The sequence below is a fragment of the Anomaloglossus baeobatrachus genome, chromosome 4 (genome assembly GCF_048569485.1).
Source record: "Anomaloglossus baeobatrachus isolate aAnoBae1 chromosome 4, aAnoBae1.hap1, whole genome shotgun sequence".
Classification (NCBI taxonomy): Eukaryota; Metazoa; Chordata; class Amphibia; order Anura; family Aromobatidae; genus Anomaloglossus; species Anomaloglossus baeobatrachus.
The window spans coordinates 167,873,517-167,894,945 of NC_134356.1; the positions used below are offsets into that span (position 1 = coordinate 167,873,517).

Consider the following 21,429-nt stretch of genomic DNA (forward strand, 5'->3'; position numbering starts at 1 on the left):
TTTTTTTTAAATAAAAAGCTGTTATAGTGTCTGCCATTACTACCTCTTGTGGTACGGCATTCCACATTCTAGCTGCTCTAACTGTAAAGAACCCTTTTCTATTTAGCTGCCGGAATCACTTTTCTTCCACTCCCAGTGTATGCCCCCTGGTCCTTAGTATTGTCTTTGGAAGGAATGTCATGAGCCAGTCCTTTTATATTAAACATACATGTATTTATTCATATAAATGAGATCTCCTCTGAGACGTCTTTTTTTCTAAGCTAAACAAATCTAACTTTTTCAACCTGTCATCATATGGGAGGCCTTCCATTCCTTGTAGTAGTCTAGTTGCCTGCCTTTTGAACTGACTCTAACTACTGAATGTCCTTTTTAAAATGTGGAGCCCAAAACTGGATCCCATTTTCCAGATGTGGCCTTAGGTTTATCAACTTTGGGACTCGCACCTATTGAGGGAAAGCCCAAAACCAGATGGTGTTTCAACTCCTATAAAATAAAATGGAGAGGGCAGCTTTCGTACATGGCCAGTTCTCCATCTTCTCTGCTCCTCTCTGAAACCATGTTCGGGCCATATTCTATGTGTCTCAGAAAGGATTTCCCCTGTGCCTGAGAGGGCAATGCCTGACACAAGCATTTAAAGAAAACCAAAGGAAGTATACAAGACCTATTTGCGCCTCAGACCTGGGTGAGGCAGAGTAATAGATTTGCATATTCTACACCTTTTTTTTTTTTCAAAGAGGCTGACCAGCCAGATAAAAAGGTGTTAAAATGTTTGGGCAATGGATAATGTTTAAACATACTCAATTCTTCTATTCTGAAAGCCGCTAGTGTCCAGATACAGCATTGTAATGCATTACTTCCAGGTTGATGACATAACAGGAGCTTTCTTTCATTTCCACCACCCACTTCTATGTCGACGTGTTCCTCGCGACCTTTTGTGTGTGAATGAGCCGGGTACTGTTAGTATTTTTGTTCATCCAACCCTTATAAGTGTCAGAATAAGAAAGCACAAAAAGTCTATTTTGAACTCCAAAACTCCAAGTGTAAAAATGCTGAAAGAATTAGCATGGTAACTTTTTTTTTTTTTTTAATACACACACATCATGTTAAACAATCGCTTCTTGTAAATGAAATTTTAGAAATGTTCTTCATTTTGCTGCAGCTGTGAAACTCCATTTTTTTTTCTGCACCAAAAACATGCAGAAACAAAAAAAACAACCTAAAAAAGTAGCATCTGAACAAGCCCAAACTGTTCCAGCTACTCAGCACCCTTCACAACCACATGTGAGTATCCAGCTGAGGGTGCTCATAAAACCACACTGTGATAAGCACAGGGAACAGAATTCCAATGTCTGCCCTCCATTCCCTGCATCAGAAGGGTACTGCTGGACAAAGGCTAGCATGTCAATGTCCTGATTGTTGCGTCCTCTACATAGGATGCGGGTTTTGCACCCTTCATAATGTTGCCTTACTTGGGGGGAGGTCTACAAACAATATAAAAATCCCTATCTGTTTCCCGATGTACCGTATTTTTCGCTTTATAAGACGCACTTTTGTTCCCCCAAATTTTGGGGGAAAGTAGGGGGTGCGTCTTATAAACTGAATATACGGATTATATACTGCAGGGTCCAGGGGAGGTGGGGCCGCTCTGGAGCGGTGCTGGGGGGGCTGGTGGAGGCTGGTATAGGCTTGTGAAGCTGCGGGCGGCAGCGTTTGATCTCCTGCACCCGCTCATATAATATGCACAGCCGCTGTCCATAGCTGTGGTGCTGAAACTGCACCATGGCTATGGGCTGGGGGAGCTGTGCATATTATATCTGCCCGTGCTTCCCTTTGATCACACATGCCCCTTCCCCCTGTGTTAGCTATGGCCCCCATGCTGCTACCCATAGTAAAATAATAAACTCTTTACTCACCTCCACCAGCCTGTCTGCCCAGTCTCCCTCCTGCCGCTATGATCAGGCAGAGATAACACACTGCTGTGCCGATCACATGACCTGGACTGTGAACCAGGAAATGCAGGAGGCTGGAGCTCAACCCCGAGGAGGGGTACAAGCACAGCGCTGGAGTGAACCAGGAAATGCAGGAGGCCGGAGCTCAACCCCGAGGAGGGGTACAAGCACAGCGCTGGAGAAAGTAAGGAAAGAGTTTATTTTACTAAAAGCAGCAGCATGGGGCCATGTGTGCCAGCCACAGGGGCCAGCGTGTGTGCCAGCCACAGGGGCCAGCGTGTGTGCCAGCCACAGGGGGCAGCGTGTGTGCCAGCCACAGGGGCCAGCGTGTGTGCCAGCCACAGGGGCCAGCGTGTGTGCCAGCCACAGGGGCCAGCGTGTGTGCCACCCACAGGGGGCAGCGTGTGTGCCAGCCACAGGGGGCAGCGTGTGTGCCAGCGACAGGGGGCAGCGTGTGTGCCAGCGACAGGGGGCAGCGTGTGTGCCAGCGACAGGGGGCAGCGTGTGTGCCAGCCACAGGGGGCAGCGTGTGTGCCAGCGACAGGGGGCAGCGTGTGTGCCAGCGACAGGGGGCAGCGTGTGTGCCAGCCACAGGGGGCCAAGTGTGTGCCAGCGACAGGGGGCCAGCGTGTGCCAGCTATAAGGGCAGTGTGCCAGCCATAGGGGACATGTTGCGTCACTGGTGGACGTGTGCCAGCACAAGGGGGCTATATTCAATATAAGGTGGCCATATCCAGATTAAGGGGGCTAATTTTAGGATGGGGGGCTATGAGGGACATATACTCTATATGATTTGTTAGACAGACACTGGCATTATAAGACGGACCCCATTTATTAAAAAAAATTCTCTATTCCTTCACCAAATTTGGGGGTGCGTCTTATAATCCGGTGCGTCTTATAAAGCGAAAAATACGGTAATTGTTTTTGCAGGTTACAAACATGTTGAAACCCACAGGGGATTTACAAACTGTCAGCGATGCTTTTTAGATAAGGTTTCATGCTTACTGTTTTCAGATAGTGATTTTTATCACTAGAAATCTCTGTCATGGTCCTAATAGTCAGGCAGAGGAGGAATTCTTTTCCTCTGAAGTTTTGTGCCTGCCCCATTTGCTGTCCTCTGGATCAACATGTTGGGCTACAGGTTAAACTCGTATTTTCAACCTTAACTATGAAACTATAAAGTAATAGTAGAACAAATTATAAAGCTTTTCTCAAAAAGCAAATATAAAGCTTTTCCTCCTCTGATTAGCCTGAGAATTGCAATATTGGTGTGCACATAGCAAATCTAATGATTTCCCTTAGTATTCGGCTAATAATATGTAGGTGAGAAAAGTCTTATTTATTAGAACCGATAGGTCCGCTTTAGATCCTCATATATCATGCGGCCACACCTTGTAAGTCCTCTGTTACATCATACTAGAATACTTTTTTTTTTTTTTTGTTTCTTTGTAGTGTCTTGTACTCAGTACAAATAGGGTGTGGCCCCCTTTTCATTGAGCTTGACATTTCATCTATAGTGCATCCCATGGTTGTGTCCCCAGTTTGGGACCCAATCACTCTCTGCCCTTTTTCAGATTGTTGTCTGTTGACACATGGTGAGGTTTTAATACTAGAGGGTGTTAGGTTCTGTCCCGATTTGGGTACACCTTGTCACGGTGGGATGGCTTTACACTTTTTTTGAACAAAGATAGTATTTACTAAGTACCCTATGTTTGTTTATTTATATGCCCTATGCTTTTATTTAGTCACAGCAGGATAGATGCCCATATTATTTTCTTTATCTTATGACCAGTGTGAACATGCGCTTATAAGTTGCATGTATACCAACTCATGCTCCAGCACACATTTTTTTGGTTTCTTCATACTAGAATACTGTATATATTTGTCACAAGGAAGTTTTTGCAGGCATCGTCTAATGTCATAGCGGCGTCAGGATCTGTAGAAACTACTAATTCTTGCACTTGGCCTTCTAACTTCCCTGATGTCTGTGATCAACTCAGGGAAACTCGGGCGTCAATCCACAGACTTGTAGTTAATAGGCAGGCTAGCAAAAGTTAATCTTTTGTCACATGATATGGGAGAGCCAGTCACATTCATATAGTTACATAGTTACTAAGGTTGAAAAAAGACCTAGGTCCATCTAGTTCAACCTTCTTCCACCAGTTCTACATTTGGTCACAAGTCATTTATAACCAACAATGTTGTGTAGTGAGGAAATCATCCAGCCCTTTTTTGAAAGCTGTTATAGTATCTGCCATTACTACCTCTTGTGGTAGGGCATTCCACAGTCTGACTGCTCTAACTGTAAAGAACCCTTTCCTATTTAGCTGTCGGAATCGCTTTTCTTCCACTCGCAGTGAGTGCCCCCTGGTCCTTAATATTGTCTTCGAAAGAAATAAGTCATGTGCCAGTCCTTTATATTGACCACACATGTATTTATACATATAAATGAGATCTCCTCTGAGACGTCTTTTTTCTAAGCTAAACATATCTAACTTTTTCAACCTGTCATCATATGGGAGGCCTTCCATTCCTTGTAGTAATCTAGTTGCCCGCCTTTGAACTGACTAACTTTTGAATGTCCTTTTTAAAATGTGGAGCCCAAAACTGAATCCCATATTCCAGATGTGGCCTTACAAGTGATTTATAGAGGGGTAACAATACGTTGGGATCACGGGATCTAATCTCTCTTTTTATACACCCTAGAATCTTGTTTGCTTTTGCAGCTGCTGCCTGACATTGAGTGCTTCTGCTCAGCTTATTTGTAATGAGAATACCTAAGTCCTTCTCCTGTTCTGTAGTCCCGAGTTTACTTCCATTTAATGTATACGTAGTTATAGGATTACTCCGTCCTAGGTGCATTACTTTACATTTATCAACATTAAATCTCATTTGCCAAGTATCTGCCCATTCTGACATCTTATCCAGATCTTTTTGTAATATTATACTATCAAGGTCAGTTTTTAATATCCTACATAGTTTAGTGTCATCAGCAAAGACTGACACTTTACTATCAATCCCATCCACAAGGTCATTAATAAAGAGATTAAAAAGAATTGGTTCTAGCACAGATCCCTGCGGCACCCCACTGCTGACTATGGCCCATTTAGAGAATGTTCCATTTATGACTACTCTTTGTTTCCTATCTTTTAGCCAATTTCTTACCCAGTTGCATATAGTTTCCCCTAATCCTTGCTTCTGGAGCTTTAGTATAAGGCTATTATGTGGTACAGTATCAAATGCCTTTGCAAAGTCCAAATAAATCACATCAGCTGCATTACCAATATCCTGGTTTGCACTTACCCCCTCATAGAACCCCAACAGGTTGGTTAGAGAACGACTTATCTTTCATGAATCCATGTTGTCAGTTATTATATTATTTTCTGCAACATATTTTTGCATGTCATCCCTTAAAATGCCCTCAAAAACTTTGCATACTACTGATGTCAGGCTTACTGGACGGTAGTTGCCTGGATCTATCCTCTTACCTTTCTTAAATATCGGTACCACATCAGCAATTCTCCAATCCTGAGGCACCAACCCTGTTACAAGCGAGTCTAAAAAGATGAGATACAGCGGTCTGTCAATTACGGAGCTCAATTCCCTCAATATTCGTGGATGAATGCCATCTGGCCCTGGGGATTTGTCAATGTTTAATTTACTCAGAAGTAGGCGTACTTCTTCTTGTGTTAAATTAATTATATCGGGTGGTGAACTTTGATTTTTCACTTGTTGAATGATGCCTGGTACAGTCAGTTCCTTGGTGAACACAGATGAGAAATGCCGATTTAATATCTCAGTCTTTTGTTTGTCCTCTATAACTAACTTGTTATTATATTTTAAGGGCCAATACTATCCTTTGTTTTCCTTTTGGCATTAATGTATTTATAAAAGATTTTGGGATTTATTTTAATGTCATTGGCGATTTTTGTTTCAGTAGCTAGTTTTGCTTGTTTGATTTCTTTTTTGCATTGCCTATTGATATCTTTATACTCCTGAAATGCTATTTCTGTATTCTCAGCCTTCAAGATTTTAAACGCCCTTTGTTTTTGTTTTATTATACTTTGTACAGTCTTATTTATCCATAGTGGTTTCTTTTTATTCCGGGACGTTTTATTACCAGAGGGTATACGTTTTTTACAGGACTCTAGCAGTATATCCTTAAACTTTCCCCATTTATGTTCAGTATCCCCAGTTACCATGACTTTGTCCCAATCTACACATTTAAGCTCTTCCCTTAATTTGTTGAAATCAGCTTTCCTAAAATTCCAGGTTTTAGCATTTCCCCTTTGAAATGTTCTATTGAATATTACGTTGAAGCTTACCATATTATGATCGCTGGTGCCCAAGTGCTCCCGGACCTGTAGATCTGAAATTGTATCCGGTCTATTTGACAGAACCAAATCTAGCAAATTATCTCCCCTCGTCGGTTCATCTACCATCTGAGAGAGGAAATGGTCTTGAATGGTAGATAAGAATTTACAGCTTTTAGCACAACCAGAAGATTCTATGTCCCACTGTATGTCTGGATAGTTGAAATCCCCCATAATAAGAACCCGATTATTATTATTAGCTGCCTTTTCAATTTGTTCCAGCATTTCATCCTCTATTTGTTCGGGTATGTTAGGAGGCTTATAGCAAACTCCAATTAGCATTTTTCCATTATTCCCCTCCCCATGTACATTTACCCATACTGACTCTACATTGTTGCAGTTCCCCCCAATGTCATCATTCAACACAGGTTTTAGGTTAGATTTGATAAATATACACACCCCACCACCGTTTTTGTCTTTCCTGTCCCTCCTAAATGTACTATAACCCTGTATGTTTGTCACCCAGTCATGGCTTTCATCCAGCCAGGTTTCCGTAATGCCCACCACATCATAATCCATGGTTTACATAAGAGTCTCCAATTCATTCATTTTGTTTGCAAGACTTCTTGCATTTGCCAGTAGACATTTAATCCTATTAACACCTTTATTACTCATAGCCTCACTACCTTCCTTGCATGTCCCATCCCCTCCTAATCCTTCATTGACCCCTACCATCTCACTGTCTCTATCTACTCTATCTATCCTTTTTTTTGCTCCACTACCCTCCCTCCCCTCCTATATGCTGGCTGGACACTTCCATTTGTGCCAGCTTTAGTGTATCTATACTTGTCTGGAGAGGTGGTTTTGTCCAGATTTACTGGTGGTTGTTGTACATTATTGCTTTGAGTGGTTGTGGTGTTAACCCTTGTTGTCCTTTTGTTACTGCCTTGCTTTTCTTGCTTTTCTCCTTCGTCTTTAACAGTTTGTTCCTGTGAGTTTGATGTGTCTGAGTTTTGATTTTTCCCAATCTGTTTTTTCTGTGTTGCAATCACACTCCTGCCCCTTCCTTCACTGTGTGGGGTGGGACAGATTAGCTCTGGTCAGGAGTATAACCAGGCACGAGATTAAGGGTACGTGCCCACAATCAGGACCTGCTATGTCCTGGACATGGCATCTCCTGATCTGCGGGGCCGTGAGTCTTCTTCGCAGGAAACCGCAGCTGCCAGCGTCCACGATCAGGGTTCGTTGCGCTGCGATCACTTGCTTGTGTTCTCCCTGCGGAGGACGCTTGCGACTGCAGCAAAGAATTGACATTTTGTGGCTCAGGAAAATCGGAAATATAGGATTATTAGTTAGAAAATGTCGTATCTGAAGATATTGACAGCAAAATGTATTTAAAGAAGGAAATTTGGAGTGAATGCTAGTAAAGGTATATGACCCTCAATAGATCTAAGCGAAATGTCTTGAAACGGAATTCGAAACCCTTTGGGCATGAAATGGTTCCACACCTGAATGGTGGCTTCCACAGTGGACAGATGTGGGCGGGCTGATGACTTGACCATATATTCCACTTCAAGCATACACCTTGTTGAGTTAAACTTGGCTAAATGCATTTCAGTCTGCAACCACCTAAGCAAGGTATCTTCCCACCACCAGGCCTTCACCCCTTCTAAAAGAGTGGCCTTATAATAAGCCCTGATGTCTTGAGTACCCAATCCACCCAATTTATATGAATAGTGCAATACTTTGAAAGAGACTCTTGGCATCTTTTTTTTGCCCAAATAAAGATTTATTAGTTAAAGATTGCAATTTGGCTAAAGACCTCGTAAGGAATTTTATGGGAAGACACCTGAATAAGTAAAGAATTTTTGGAAGAAAAATCATTTTAAATGATTGGACTCTAGCCATCCATGAGATAGAAAGCTGTGCATATCTATTTAGTTCCAACTCTATATTTTTCAGGAGAGGAGATTTTTTTTCTATTAAGAGATGTGTAGAAGCAAGAACAATACCAATATATGGGATGTCTGAATCCATCCATTTAAAGGGGAATTGACGCTCTAATTCATTCTTGACGCTCAAAGGAACATTGACCAAGATGATAAATGATTTTGAAGCATTCCGCTTATAAAATGATATATTATAGAAAGACGAATGTGTATGTACTATAGCGGAAAGAGAGGTGGCAGGGTCAGTGTATGTTATAATAATGTCATCTTGTTAATTCGCTATATCTGTAATGTTCCTGATCCGTTATATCTCCTCAATAAATTTTATTTGGTTTAAAGAAAATATAGTTACATGAGTATAACATAGTTGTTTTCTGTTCAGGACATGATTGAAAATTACGTCCATTGGAATGAAGATATTGGAGAATGGCAGTTGGTAAGCAGTCGTTTTTATTTTTTTGTTTTTTCTTATTTATTTTACAGTAATTTGCATTTTCACCTACCCAGTAAATCTAACATATACGTTTTTGTCTTTGTAAGAAATGTGTTGCCTACACTGGAAACAATATGAGAAAGCAAACTCCTGTACCAGACAAGAAAGAAAAAGATGTAAGACACTATCTATCTTTGAAGAATGTTTTGTTTTGAGGGTTTTTTTCCGTGATGTTAGATTTTAATAAAATGTTAAAGTGGCACAATATGAAATGTTATGTAAAATATATAAAAAGTGTGTTCTATATATCGTATTTCTTTGTCGCTCCATTGGGAGACCCAGACAATTGGGTGTATAGGCTATGCCTCCGGAGGCCGCACAAAGTATTACACTAAAAGTGTAAAGCCCCTCCCCTTCTGCCTATACACCCCCCGTGCTCCCACGGGCTCCTCAGTTTTTTGCTTTGTGCGAAGGAGGCAGACATGCACGCATAGCTCCACAGCTTGTCAGCAGCAGCTGCTGACTATGTCGGATGGAAGAAAAGAGGGCCCTTAACAGGGCCCCCAGCATGCTCCCTTCTCACCCCACTCTTGTCGGCGGTGTTGTTAAGGTTGAGGTATCCATTGCGGGTACGGAGGCTGGAGCCCACATGCTGTTTTCCTTCCCCATCCCCCCTAGGGCTCTGGGTGAAGTGGGATCCTAATCGGTCTCCAGGCACTGAGACCGTGCTCCATCCACAGCTCCTGAGGACTCTGCTGGATAGGAGCCGAGTATCGTTCAGGGACATGGCCCTGCTACTTTGAGGTACTCTGTGTCCCCGTGGGGACCGCGCACAGCAACACTCCAGCATTGCTGGGCGTGCTAGTGCACCGGGGACCGCGGCGCTGACCGCGTTTGTGCCATTACACACTGCAGCATCGCTGAGTGTGTTAGTGTATGGGGACTACCGCGCTGACCGCCGCTGCCATTGTTATCACTGCGGCGCGGCTGGGACTGTTAGTGCGCCGGGGACTTCCGCGCCGACCGCGCTTATACGGCGGCCGCGCTTATAACTCGAGTCCCCGGCTTTTGCGGCTTAGTCTCTTTTTCCTCCCGCCCCCAGGCCTGCCAGTCAGGGGAAGGGCGGGACGCTGTACAGGACGGCAGCACTGAGGGCTGGAGCATGCTTTGCATACTCCAGCCCCCTCACTGTGCACAGTGGGGCACCAGTTCCCGCACTTTCTGGGTCACGCCCACGGCTCCCTCCTCTCCTCAGGACGCCGGCAGCCATTCCTGTCAGCTCCTCTGACGCTGCAGAGGGGAGACAAGCTCTGGGAGACCCAGGCAGGGATTCTGGTGGCCACATAACCGCTTTAAGCGGGCGGTAAGCAGCACCTGAGGTGCTGGCCCCACTTGTGCAGAAGTGTAGTTATAGATTATATGTTTATAGGCTATACTTTACACTGTATGGTGCACGGTTGATTCTGGCTATATACCCTATTGTGTTGCTCAGGGGAGACAACAGCATGGCGCCCACAAGAAGCAGGGGTGCCAAAACACAGGCTTACTATGCTGCCTGCGCCGCATGTACGACCTCGCTACCGGCAGGTTCCACTGACCCTCATTGTGTGCACTGCTCGGCCCCTGTGGCACTTACTCAGCCGGAGCCTCTGCTAAGGGGGGCCCAGGGGGAACCACCTGCTAACACTGTCCAGGTGACAGGGACGGAGTTTACAGTTTTTACTGAAAGACTTTCTGAGACTATGGCTAAGATTCTAGAAGCCTTGCAGTCCAGACCGGTATCTCAGACCATGGCCACTGTGGAATCATTGCCCCCTGGTTCCCCTCAGTTGGAACAACAATGTTCCCCCGGGGTGTCTCATAGATCCCAGGGTGAGGTCTCTGACACGGAGCGCAGCCCCAGACCGCCTAAGCGGGCTCGCTGGGAAATCCCCTCGACCTCATCACATTGTTCAGGGTCTCAGAGGGAGGACTCTCTGTATGATGAAGCGGGGGTAGCTGATCAGGATTCTGATCCTGAGGCCGCTCTCAACCTTGATACTCCTGATGGGGACGCCATAGTGAATGATCTTATCGCGTCCATAAATCAAATGTTGGATATTTCTCCCTCGGCTCCTCCAGTGGAGGAGTCAGCCTCTCAGCAGGAGAAATTCCGCTTCAGGTTCCCCAAGCGTACAACGAGTATGTTTCTGGATCACTCCGACTTCAGAGAGGCAGTCCAGAAACACCGAGTTTGTCCAGATAAGCGTTTTTCCAAGCGCCTTAAGGATACACGTTATCCCTTCCACCCTGACGTGGTCAAGGGCTGGACTCAGTGTCCCAAGGTGGATCCTCCAATCTCCAGACTGGCGGCTAGATCCATAATTGCAGTTGAAGATGGGGCTTTGCTCAAGGATGCCACTGACAGACAGATGGAGCTCTGGTTGAAATCCATCTATGAAGCTATCGGCGCGTCTTTTGCTCCAGCATTCGCAGCCGTATGGGCACTCCAAGCTATTTCAGCGGGTCAAGCGCAAATTGACGCACTCACACGTACGTCTGCGCCGTAAGTGGCGTCCATAACTTCTCAAACGTCGGCATTTGCGTCCTACGCTATTAATGCTGTCCTGGACTCTGCGAGCCGTACGGCGGTTGCAGCCGACAATTCGGTGGCAATCCGCAGGGCCTTGTGGCTATGGGAATGGAAGGCAGATTCGGCTTCCAAAAAGTGCTTAACCGGTTTGCCATTTTCTGGCGACCGTTTGTTTGGTGAGAGGCTGGATGAAATCATCAAACAATCCAAGGGAAAGGAAACATCCTTACCCCAGGCCAAACCAAAATTACCCCAACAGAGGAGGGGACAGTCGAGGTTTCGGTCCTTTCGGGGTACGGGCAGGTCCCAATTCTCCTCGTCCAAAAGGCCTCAGAAGGATCAGAGGAACTCCGATCTATGGCGGTCTAAGTCACGCCCTAAAAAGACCGCCGGAGGTGCCGCTACCAAGGCGGCTTCCTCATGACTTACGGCCTCCTCACACCGCATCCTCGGTCGGTGGCAGGCTCTCCCGCTTTTCCGACATTTGGCTGCCACAGGTAAAAGACCGTTGGGTGAGAGACATTCTGTCTCACGGTTACAGGATAGAGTTCAGCTCTCGTCCTCCGACTCGATTTTTCAGAACATCTCCGCCTCCCGAGCGAGCCGATGCTCTTCTGCAGGCGCTGGGCACTCTGAAGGCAGAAGGAGTGGTGGTCCCTGTTCCTCTTCAGCAACAGGGTCACGGTTTTTACTCCAACCTGTTTGTGGTTCCAAAGAAGGACGGGTCTTTCCGTCCTGTCCTGGACCTAAAACTGCTCAACAAACACGTAAAGACCAGGCGGTTCCGGATGGAATCCCTCCGCTCCGTCATCGCCTCAATGTCCCAAGGAGATTTCCTTGCATCGATCGATATCAAAGATGCTTATCTCCACGTACCGATTGCTCCAGAGCATCAGCGCTTCCTGCGCTTCGCCATAGGAGACGAACACCTTCAGTTCGTGGCACTGCCGTTCGGCCTGGCGACAGCCCCACGGGTTTTCACCAAGGTCATGGCTGCAGTAGTTGCGGTCCTCCACTCTCAGGGTCACTCGGTGATCCCTTACTTAGACGATCTGCTGGTCAAGGCTCCCTCTCAAGAGGCATGCCAGCACAGCCTCACCGCTACTCTGGAGACTCTCCAGAGTTTCGGGTGGATCATCAATTTTCCAAAGTCAAATCTGTCGCCGGCCCAATCGCTGACATATCTTGGCATGGAGTTTCATACCCTCTCAGCGATAGTGAAGCTTCCGCTGAACAAGCAGCGTTCACTACAGACGGGGGTGCAATCTCTCCTTCAAGGTCAGTCACACCCCTTGAGGCGCCTCATGCACTTCCTGGGGAAGATGGTGGCAGCAATGGAGGCAGTCCCTTTCGCGCAGTTTTCACCTGCGTCCTCTTCAATGGGACATCCTACGCAAATGGGACAGGAAGCCGACGTCCCTCGACAGGAATGTCTCCCTCTCTCAGGCAACCAAAGCTTCCCTTCGGTGGTGGCTTCTTCCCACTTCATTATCGAAGGGGAAATCCTTCCTACCCCCATCCTGGGCGGTGGTCACGACGGACGCGAGTCTGTCAGGGTGGGGAGCAGTCTTTCTCCACCACAGGGCTCAGGGTGCGTGGACCCAGCAAGAGTCCTCACTTCAGATCAATGTTCTGGAGATCAGGGCAGTGTATCTTGCCCTGAAGGCGTTCCAGCAGTGGCTGGAAGGCAAGCAGATCCGAATTCAGTCGGACAACTCCACCGCGGTGGCTTACATCAACCACCAAGGAGGCACACGCAGTCGGCAAGCTTTTCAGGAAGTCCGGCGGATTTTGATGTGGGTGGAAGCCACGGCCTCCACCATCTCCGCAGTTCACATCCCAGGCGTGGAAAACTGGGAAGCAGATTTTCTCAGTCGCCAGGGCATGGACGCAGGGGAATGGTCCCTTCACCCGGACGTGTTTCAGGAGATCTGTTGCCGCTGGGGGATGCCGGACGTCGACCTAATGGCGTCCCGGCACAACAACAAGGTCACGGCATTCATGGCACGTTCTCACGATCACAGAGCTCTGGCGGCAGACGCCTTAGTTCAAGATTGGTCGCAGTTTCAACTCCCTTATGTGTTTCCTCCGCTGGCACTATTGCCCAGAGTGTTACGCAAGATCAGGACCGACTGCCGCCGCGCCATCCTCGTTGCTCCAGACTGGCCGAGGAGGTCGTGGTACCCAGATCTGTGGCATCTCACGGTCGGCCAACCGTGGGCACTGCCAGACCGACCAGACTTGCTGTCTCAAGGGCCGTTTTTCCATCTGAATTCTGCGGCCCTCAACCTGACTGTGTGGCCATTGAGTCCTGGATCTTAGCGTCTTCAGGATTATCTCAAGAGGTCATTGCCACTATGAGACAGGCCAGGAAACCAACGTCCGCCAAGATCTACCACAGGACGTGGAAAATATTCCTGTCGTGGTGCTCTGCTGGGGGTTTTTCTCCCTGGCCATTTGCATTGCCCACTTTTCTGTCCTTTCTTCAGTCCGGATTGGAAAAGGGTTTGTCACTCGGCTCCCTTAAGGGACAAGTCTCTGCGCTCTCTGTGTTTTTTCAGAAGCGCCTGGCCAGACTTCCACAGGTACGCACGTTCCTGCAGGGGGTTTGTCACATCGTCCCTCCTTACAAACGTCCGTTGGAACCCTGGGATCTGAACAGGGTGCTGATGGTTCTTCAAAAACCACCGTTCGAGCCAATGAGGGATATTTCTCTCGCACGCCTTTCGCAGAAAGTGGTTTTCCTAGTAGCAGTCACTTCACTTCGGAGAGTGTCTGAGCTGGCAGCTCTGTCATGCAAAGCCCCCTTCCTGGTGTTTCACCAGGACAAGGTGGTTCTGCGTCCGGTTCCGGAATTTCTCCCTAAGGTGGTATCCCCCTTTCATCTCAATCAGGATATCTCCTTACCCTCTTTTTGTCCTCATCCAGTTCACCAATGTGAAAAGGATTTGCACTTGTTAGATCTGGTGAGAGCACTCAGACTCTACATTTCTCGTACGGCGCCCCTGCGCCGCTCGGATGCACTCTTTGTCCTTGTCGCTGGCCAGCGTAAAGGGTCACAGGCTTCCAAATCAACCCTGGCTCGGTGGATCAAGGAACCAATTCTCGAAGCTTACCGTTCTGCTGGGCTTCCGGTTCCCTCAGGGCTGAAGGCCCATTCTACCAGAGCCGTGGGTGCGTCCTGGGCTTTGAGGCACCAGGCTACGGCTCAGCAGGTGTGTCAGGCGGCTACCTGGTCGAGCCTGCACACTTTCACGAAACACTATCAGGTGCATACCTATGCTTCGGCAGATGCCAGCCTAGGTAGGCGAGTCCTTCAGGCGGCGGTTGCCCACCTGTAGGACGGAGCCGTTCCGGCTCTATTATGAGGTATTATTTACCCACCCAGGGACTGCTTTTGGACGTCCCAATTGTCTGGGTCTCCCAATGGACAAAGAAGGGAATTTTGTTTACTTACCGTAAATTCCTTCTCTTCTAGCTCCAATTGGGAGACCCAGCACCCGCCCCTGTTTTTTTGTGTACACATGTTGTTCATGTTGAATGGTTTCAGTTCTCCGATATTCCTTCGGATTGAATTTACTTTAAACCAGTTTATAATTTTTTTCCTCCTTCTTGCTTTTGCACCAAAACTGAGGAGCCCGTGGGAGCACGGGGGGTGTATAGGCAGAAGGGGAGGGGCTTTACACTTTTAGTGTAATACTTTGTGCGGCCTCCGGAGGCATAGCCTATACACCCAATTGTCTGGGTCTCCCAATTGGAGCTAGAAGAAAAGGAATTTACGGTAAGTAAACAAAATTCCCTTCTTTGCGGAATATAAGACGCACCAGACATAAGGCGCACTTAGGTTTTAGAGGTGGAAAAATAGGGAAAATAACTGAATCAAAAAATGTGGTCCTGACTCCATGGGGTTTATTTTTGTGGAGAGAGGGAGGATTGCTGCTGACACTGTTATATGGGTAATATCCCCTAAATCTGTACTAATGTCACCCATCCTGGGCAACTTTCAGGTATATGTGATCCCCATCCTGTTATATATGTCCACACCACACACATACAAAACTAAACAATTGTACTCCCCATTCCTCCACTTCCCTCCTGATGCCAGCAAATTACTTCAGTGTGTAAACTGTAACATCACTGCCATGTTCCCCCAGTTACACGTGGAAGTCAGCTGCCGGAATATTCACTGCTCCGCTCGCCCGAGATGGTGAGCAATGAATATTCATTCTCTTTAATAGCAGACACACTTGATCGCCCAACCGCTGCAGGAAGCCAGCAGCTTGGTAATCACGTTTGCTGTTATTAAAAAGAATGAATATTTGCAGCTCCCCACGCCCATAAATCTGTCCACCTCTCAATGCCAGCTTCAGTGTCAAGAGATGGGTGGGATTATGGGCGTGGGGAGCAGTGAATATTCATTATTTTTAATAGCGGGCAAACATGCTTGCCCTAGCGCCATGCCCCTGCCTCCCGTGTCTTGCTTCACCACCGCCCTCCACCCCTCACCACAGCCATGTCCAGGTGCGTGTATAGTTATATACGTAAGGATAGATTTTATATAATATATATATATATATATATATATATATATATATATATATATATATATATATATATACATGCACATATATATATATATATATATATATATACACATACATACACACACAGTACAGTGGGGAAGAAAAGTATTTGGTCAGCCACCAATTGAGCAAGTTCTCCCACTTAAAAAGATGTAAGGCCTGTAATGTAATAATGTAATATGGACATATATAATGTGTGCATATATAATATGCGTGCATATATATGTGTATATGCAGTGTGTGTGCGCATATATATACATATATATATATATATATATATATGAACATTGTGTGTGTGTGTATGTATGTGTATATAATATATAATTATATAATAATGTTGTATATATACACACATATTATATCTATCTTTCCAGCACCCATGACAGCACCATATACTATGCATGAATATATATATATATATATATATATATATATATATATATATATATATATATATACATATATACACACACGCCCACACATATATATATATATATATATATATATATATATATATATATATATACATATATAATGTGTGGGCGTGTGTGTGTATATATATATATATATATATATATATATATATATATATATATATATATATATATATATACATATATAATGTGTGGGCGTGTGTGTGTATATATATATATATATATATATATATATATATATACATATATAATGTGTGGGCGTGTGTGTGTATATATATATATATATATATATATATATATATATATATATATATATATATATATATATATATATATATATATATATATATATATATATATATATATATATATATATATATATATATATATATATATATATATATATATAAACATTTGTGTGTGTGTGTGTCTATATACCGTATATGCCGGCGTATGAGACGACCCCCAACTTCTGCCCTAAAAATATAGAATTTGGGATATACTCACTGTATAAGACTACCCCGCTCCCAAATGAAAAAAAGTCTGCTTTGATTGCAACATGTTAATTTTAATTCCGCGAGAGCCGTACAATATGTTTTTAAAGGGCCATTGACAGATCAATCGCTCCAATGTTCACTTAGTACAGCAAGGAATGCTCCTCCCTGCTGTATAAAGCCACAACTGGACTGAAACAATGGTACTACACTCTGCTACAAACAGACACACACAACTCTGCTACAAACAGACAAACACACACAACTCTGCTACAAACAGACAAACACATACAACTCTGCTACATACAGACAAACACATACAACTCTGCTACATACAGACAAACACATACAACTCTGCTACATACAGACAAACACATACAACTCTGCTACATACAGACAAACACATACACACACAACTCTGCTACATACAGACAAACACATACAACTCTGCTACATACAGACAAACACATACAACTCTGCTACATACAGACAAACACATACAACTCTGCTACATACAGACAAACACATACAACTCTGCTACATACAGACAAACACATACAACTCTGCTACATACAGACAAACACACACAACTCTGCTACATACAGACAAACACACACAACTCTGCTACATACAGACAAACACATACAACTCTGCTACATACAGACAAACACATACAACTCTGCTACATACAGACAAACACATACAACTCTGCTACATACAGACAAATACACACAACTCTGCTGCTCTGTGGGGCCTGCACCCGCAGCTCGGCGGGTACAGCACCCGCGGCATCGGCGGGGGGGGGGGGATTGGCAGGGCATACATCTGGGGGGGTTAGAAGCAGCTCACCGGGGCCCATAATGGGGAGGCGGGGAGGGCATTTACCCGATTAGGTCACGGTGGAGAGGGGGCCCACACAGTGCCGGACAGAAGCTCGCCTCCTTCATCTGTGGGACTGAGAAGGCGGTAGCTCCGCCCACAGATGAAATTCAAAACAGGATGTCTGCGCGCCTTAAAGTGACGGCGCCGCAGATTGCTGCCGAGGACTGCGGTCCCCGGAACTCGGCCGGGGGCAGCAGAACTATAAAGGCGAGTGGGCCCCGGCCAAGGGACAGGAGAACTGACGAGGCCGAGTGGGCCCCCCCGGCTCTCCAGGGCCCCGGCATTTGCCCATAGACAGGTAGGAGCCCTGTCTGCGAGCCAGATACGGCCATCAAAAGAGCCATGTCTGGCTCGCGAGCCATAGGTTCCCGACCCCTGCTGTATGATATATACCGTATTTTTCGCTTTATAAGACGCACCTGATTATAAGACGCACCCCCAAATTTGGTGAAGGAAAAGAGAATTTTTTTTTTTTAATGTTAAATGGGGTCCATCTTATAATGCCAGTGTCCCTCTAACAAATCATATAGGGTATATGTCCCTCATAGCCCCCCATCCTAAAATTAGCCCCCTTAATCTGGATATGGCCCCCTTATATTGAATATAGCCCCCTTGTGATGGCACACGTTCCCCTGTGCTGCCTATGGTCCCCTATGGATTGCACACGTTCCCGTGTTAGATAATGCCCCCATGCTGCTGCCCATGGCCCCTATAGATCGCACAAGTCCCCCTGTGTTAGATATCACCCCCATAGTGCTTCCCATGGCCCCTATAGATCGCACAAGTCCCCCTGTGTTAGATATCACCCCCATAGTGCTGCCCATGGCTCCTATATAGATCGCACAAGTCCCACTGTGTTATATATCGCCCCCATAGTGCTGCCCATGGTCCCTATAGATCGCACAAGTCCCCCTGTGTTAGATATCACCCCCATAGTGCTGCCCATGGCCCCTATATAGATCGCACAAGTCCCCCTGTGTTAGATATCTCCCCCATAGTGCTGCCCATGGTCCCTATAGATCGCACAAGTCCCCCTGTGTTAGATATCGCCCCCATAGTGCTGCCCATGGCCCCTATATAGATCGCACAAGTCCCCCTGTGTCAGATATCGCCCCCCATAGTGCTGCCCATGGCCCCTATAGATCGCACAAGTCCCCCTGTGTCAGATATGGCCCCTAGGCTGCTGCCCAAAGTAAAATAAAACCCTCTTTCCTTATCTCCTCCAGCGCTGAGCTCCCTCCTGTCTGGCTCCGTGCTTCTGTTTCTTACTTCCTGGTTCTCAGTGCGGTCATGTGATCGGCACAGCAGGTTGAGCTCTCTGCCTGCCTGATCACAGTGGAAGCAGGGACACGGGGAGAAACGCTGCAGGGGTAAGTAAAGCTTTTTTATTTTAGAATGAGCAGCAGCCTGGGGGCCAAATCTAACACAGGGGTGGGCATGTGCGATCACACTGGGACGCAGGCTCATATAATATGCACCGCTGCCCCAGCCCCTCACTGCGTGCGATTTCAGCACCATTGGAGATGGACAGCGGCTGTGCATATTATATGAGCGGGTGCAGGAGATCAAAGGCTGCAGCCCGCAGCGTTCCCCTGTGCTCCAGAGCTGCTGCCCCCACCTCCCCTGGACGCTGCAGTGTACATATATATATATATATATATATATATATATATATACAATATATAAATATATGTGTGTGTATGTTGTATATATACACACATATATATATATATATATATATATATATATATATATATATATATATATATATATATATATATATATATATATATATATATATATATATATATACATATATATACATATATATACACACACACACACACACACACACACACACACACACACACACACATATATATATATATATATATATATATATATATATATATATATATATATATATATATATATATATATATATATATACTATATAAATACACACACATATATATATATATACTATATAAATACACACACAGTACATATATATATATATGTGTATATATATTCTGTAACTGTGTGCGTACATATGCATATATATGCAAATATATGGTGCCGTCATGGGTGCTGGAAAGATATAATATACTAGAAGGTGGCCTGATTCTACGCATCGGGTGTTCTAGAATTTACGTATTGTGTAGTTCATGTATGATTTTTGTTATATATATATATATATATATATATATATATATATATATATATATATATATATATATATATATATATATATATATATATATATATAGAGAGAGAGAGATGTTGTTGTCTGTAGTTACCAAGTGTTTGTGTAGGCGCTGTACATGTTCTGGGTGTTGTCTGGGTGTGACGGGGGGTGAGAGCGGTGTTGTATGTGTGTTGCGTTGTTTGTGGAGCGCTGTGTGTCTGTAGCGTTGTGTGTGTGTGTGTTGCGCGGTTTGTGTGTGTGTGGTGTGTTTTGGGGGGAGGTATGTTTTGTGCAATGTGTGTGTTGTGCGGTATGTGCGTATATTTGTGTGTGCCGCGGTGTTTGTGTGTTGGGTGTTGTGTGTGTGCAGCGTTGTCTGTGTGTGTGGGTGTCTGTGTAGGGCAGTTGTTTGTGGTTCCCAGTGTGTGTGTGTGTGTGTGGTGTGTTGTGCAGTGCGCGCGCGTGTGTGTGTGTGTGTGTGTGTGTGTGTGCATCAGCCTCTCTTCTCTCAGCCTACCTCTCCCAGCCTCCCTCCTCCCAGCCTCCCTTAGCATCAGCCTCCCTCTCCCAGCCTCCCCAGCCTCAGCCTCCGCCAGCATCAGCCTCTCTCCTTCCAGCCTCCGCCAGCATCAGCCTCCCTCTCCCAGCCTTCCCCAGGATCAGCCTCTCTCCTCCCAGCCTCCGTCCTCCCAGCCTTCCCCAACATCAGCTTTCCCCTCCCAGCCTCCCTCAGCATCAGCCTTCCCCAGCATCAGCCTCTCTCCTCCCAGCCTCAGCCTCTCTCCTTCCAGCTTCCCTCAGCATCAGCCTCCCCTTCCCAGCCTTCCCCAGGATCAGCCTCTCTCCTCCCAGCCTCCTTCCTCCCAGCCTCCTTCCTCCCAGCCTCCCTCAGCATCAGCCTTCTGCTCCCAGTCTCCCCCAGCATCAGCCTCCCCATGCATCAGCCTCCACCAGCATCAGCCTCTCTCCTTCCAGCCTCTCTCCTTCCAGCCTCCCCCAGCATCAGCCTCCCCTTCCCAGCCTTCCCCAGGATCAGCCTCTCTCCTCCCAGCCTCCTTCCTCCCAGCCTCCCTCTCCCAGCCTCCCTCAGCATCAGCCTTCCGCTCCCAGTCTCCCCCAGCATCAGCCTCCCCAAGCATCAGCCTCCACCAGCATCAGCCTCTCTCCTTCCAGCCTCCCCCAGCATCAGCCTCTCTCCTTCCAGCCTCCCTCAGCATCAGCCTCCCGTTCCCAGCCTTCCCCAGGATCAGCCTCTCTCCTCCCAGCCTCCTTCCTCCCAGCCTCCCTCAGCATCAGCCTTCCCCTCCCAGTCTCCCCCAGCATCAGCCTCCCCAAGCATCAGCCTCCACCAGCATTAGCCTCTCTCCTTCCAGCCTCCCCCAGCATCAGCCTCCCCAAGCATCAGCCTCCACCAGCATCAGCCTCCCTCGTCCCAGCCTCCCCCTCCCAGCCTCCCCCAGCATCAGCCTCTCTCCTCCCAGCCTTCCCCATGATCAGCCTCTCTGCTCCCAGCCTCCTCCAGCACGCCGTGCTCCTCTGCCGACACTCACACACCCGATCGCATCCACTCACACACACCCGATCGCATCCACTCACACACACCCGATCGCATCCACTCACACACACCCGATC

At 46.3% G+C, this 21,429-nt stretch overlaps 1 protein-coding gene across 3 annotated transcripts in view; it reads left to right on the forward strand.

Annotated features, from left to right (window-relative positions):
- KIF3A (kinesin family member 3A) overlaps positions 1 to 21,429 on the forward strand; it is a 178,778-nt gene that overhangs the window by 96,403 nt on the left and 60,946 nt on the right. For all 3 annotated transcript variants that reach the window (XM_075344580.1, XM_075344579.1, XM_075344581.1), the window contains 2 exons: positions 8,594 to 8,647; positions 8,752 to 8,820. In XM_075344580.1, coding sequence (XP_075200695.1) covers positions 8,594 to 8,647; positions 8,752 to 8,820 — 123 coding nt within the window. The remainder of the gene's footprint in view (positions 1 to 8,593; positions 8,648 to 8,751; positions 8,821 to 21,429) is intronic.